General features: G+C 39.4%; 1 protein-coding gene across 1 annotated transcript; it reads left to right on the top strand.

Moving 5' to 3' along the window:
• Window positions 1–565: 565 nt before the first annotated feature.
• On the top strand, window positions 566–2,091 carry LOC140862589 (uncharacterized). Its single transcript, XM_073265622.1, has 5 exons — window positions 566–743; window positions 845–945; window positions 1,060–1,359; window positions 1,482–1,711; window positions 1,833–2,091. Exons 1-5 carry the CDS (start codon window positions 566–568, stop codon window positions 2,089–2,091), a joined length of 1,068 nt encoding a protein of 355 aa, XP_073121723.1.
• Window positions 2,092–3,067: the final 976 nt, after the last annotated feature.

Genomic DNA, 3,067 nt, shown 5'->3' with positions numbered 1-3,067 from the left:
CTACAGGCGATTCATTAAGGGATTCTCGAAGATGTCTCTACCTTTGACATCTTTGACAAGGAAAGGAGTCAAGTACGTGTGGAGTTCAGATTTCCAGAAGGCACTTGAAGGGCTGAAGCAAGCTTTGATAGAGGCTCCAGTGTTAGCGATTCCATCTGGGCAGGGAGGTTTTGTGCTGTACACCGATGCTTCTATGTCAGGTTTGGGAGAAGTGTTGACGCAAGATGGAAAAGTAATTTCCTACGCTTTCAGGCAGTTAAAGGCCCATGAGAGGAACTATCCCACTCACGATTTGGAGTTAGCAGCAGTAGTCTTTGCACTAAAGATCTGAAGGCACTATCTATATGGTGAGAGATGTGAGATCTTCACAGATCATAAGAGCCTCAAGTACTTCTTCACACAGAAGGAGCTGAACATGAGGCAACGTCGATGGTTGGAGTTAGTGAAAGACTACGACTGTGTGATTAATTACCATCCGAGGAAGGCCAATGTGGTTGCTGATGCACTGAGCAGGAAGTCAGCAGGATTGACACACTTGACAGTTCAGAAACCGTTGTTGTTGGAGATGCAGAGGTTCGACTTGGAGTTTGTGACTCAAGAGGTATCATTCAAGTTAGCAGCCTTGACATTGCAGTCGACCTTGAGAGATAGAATTCTTGAGGAACAGCTGTCTGATGCACAGTTACTCACATGGAGGCAGAGAGACGTGGAGAGGGACAATGGTTTGTATACAGTTGAGGATGGTATTATACGATATCGAGAAGACTTTGGGTTCTGGCTGATGATACACTGAGACAGGAGGTTATGACCAAAGCCCACCGATCTTTGTATTCTATCCACCCAGGGAGTACGAAGATGTACAAGGATTTACAGCGTTTGTACTGGTGGCCACGTATGAAGCGAGATATCTTCAGATTTGTGAGCGAGTGTCTCACTTGTCAGCAGGTGAAAGCAGAGCACCAGAGGCCAGCTGGGATGTTGAAACCGCTTTCTATCTCGGAGTGGAAATGGGAGCATGTCGGCATGGATTTTTTTGTGGGTTAGCCGAGGACTTTGCAGGGTTTTAACTCGATTTGGGTGATTGTGGATCGTCTTACCAAATCAGCATACTTCTTGCCAGTTAAGACGACCTATAACATAAGTAAGTATGCTGAACTGTACTTGAAAGAGATAGTCAGGTTGCATGGTATTCCAGTGTCGATTGTCACTGACAAAGATCCACGATTCACGTCTGGTTTCTGGAGAAGTTTGCATCATGCGTTGGGGACTAGGCTGGACTTCAGCACAACTTTTCACCCACAGACAGACGGACAGTCGGAGAGAGTGATTCAGACATTGGAAGACTCGTTGAGGGCGTGTGTACTGGACTTTCGAGGGAGTTGGGATGTGAAGTTACCACTAATAGAGTTTACATATAATAATAGCTATCAGGCTTTCATTCAGATGGCTCCCTATGAAGCATTGTATGGGAGGAAGTGCAGGACTCCGATTCAATTGATGATGTTGGCGAGAGGGTTGATATAGGACCAGAAATCGTGAGACTAAATGCTGAGATGGTTGTGCAGATTAGTCAACGCATGAGAACCACTCAGAGTCGCCAGAAGAGCTACGCTGATAGACGTAGGCATGATATGGAGTTTGCAGTGGGAGATTACATGTTCTTGAAGGTGGCTTCGATGAATGGAGTGCTGAGATCCGGGAAGAAAGGGAAGTTAAGCCCTCGTTACATCTGAGCGTTTGAGATTCTGGAGCGAGTAGGGACTTTAGCCTACAGATTGGCATTACCGCCCATCTTTCTGCAGTGCATAATGTCTTTCATGTTCGATGCTTAGGAAGTACATGGCTAATCCGACGCATGTACTAGAGCTCAAACCCTTACAATTAGCAAAAGACCTGTCTTTCGAGGAGAGGCCGGTACGTATCCTCGAGAGGAAAGAGAGGAAGCTAAGGAACCGAGTGATTTCCAAAGTTCAGTGGCAGAACCATTTAGTGGAGCAAGCTACATGGGAGACAGAGTCTGATTTGTTAGCCAGATATCCAAAACTTTTTGGTAAGCCGAATTTCGGGGACGAAATTCTATTAAGGGGGTAGAATTATAACGCCCAAGAAATCCAATGACTGACCAGACCATATGCATGATATTAAATGTGCTGTTTGAAATTAATTGAGTTATTTTTAAGTTATTTTATGTGTTAGAAGTAAATTATATTTATTTCTAACGTATGACGAATTTTGAGATTTTTAAAGTTATAGAGGACGACGATTGGAGGCTTTCAGGTGAAGAGATAACCGGACACAATTTAAGGTAAAAGGTAGTATTTTAGTAATTTGGGATTTAATTAGCATGGTTTATTTTTAATTTATTTAGGAATAGACCGGACATTAATTAATTAAATTAAGTTGTAGGAAGATTTTATGATTTTTGGACAGAGTAGTGTATTTTACCCATTTAATAAATATTGAGATTTATTTAAAAGGAGTTGATAAGCTATATATATATATATATATATATTTATATATATTTAATATAAATATTATATATATATATATATATAATATTTATATTAAATACGTGTGTATATCGTTATATATATATGAGATTTGCGTGTGTATGTTTGTATTTGAGTTAGGGTGTATTTTTATTTAGAATAGTAATTAATTAATGTAATTAGTAATTAAGTATAGTAATTAGATAACAAATTTAAAAAAAACGTAAGAAAAGCGTAAAAAAAAAAAGAGAAAAGTCGAGAGCATTCAGTTGTGAGAAGGGGAGAAAAACGTGAGGGCTAGGATTCTTGAAGGTGGAGAATTCGTGTGTTGATTGTGTTACGGCCTATCTTCGATTTCAGAAATGCGTTTCAGATCAATCGTTCTACATATAGAGGCAAGTTTTAATTCGTTTTTTGACTCATCGATGAAGCCATATATTTTTAAAAGATTTGAGTATGTTTTTAACGATCTAAACGAGATATGATAGTTTATGTATATGTATATGAATTTTATGTATATATTCTATATATATATATATATATACTGCGTCTATCTTGTATATATTTATAAATATACT

Source organism: Henckelia pumila, chromosome 4, assembly GCF_033568475.1.
Source record: "Henckelia pumila isolate YLH828 chromosome 4, ASM3356847v2, whole genome shotgun sequence".
Lineage (NCBI taxonomy): Eukaryota > Viridiplantae > Streptophyta > Magnoliopsida > Lamiales > Gesneriaceae > Henckelia > Henckelia pumila.
This window is presented reverse-complemented; position numbering and strand designations above follow the sequence as displayed.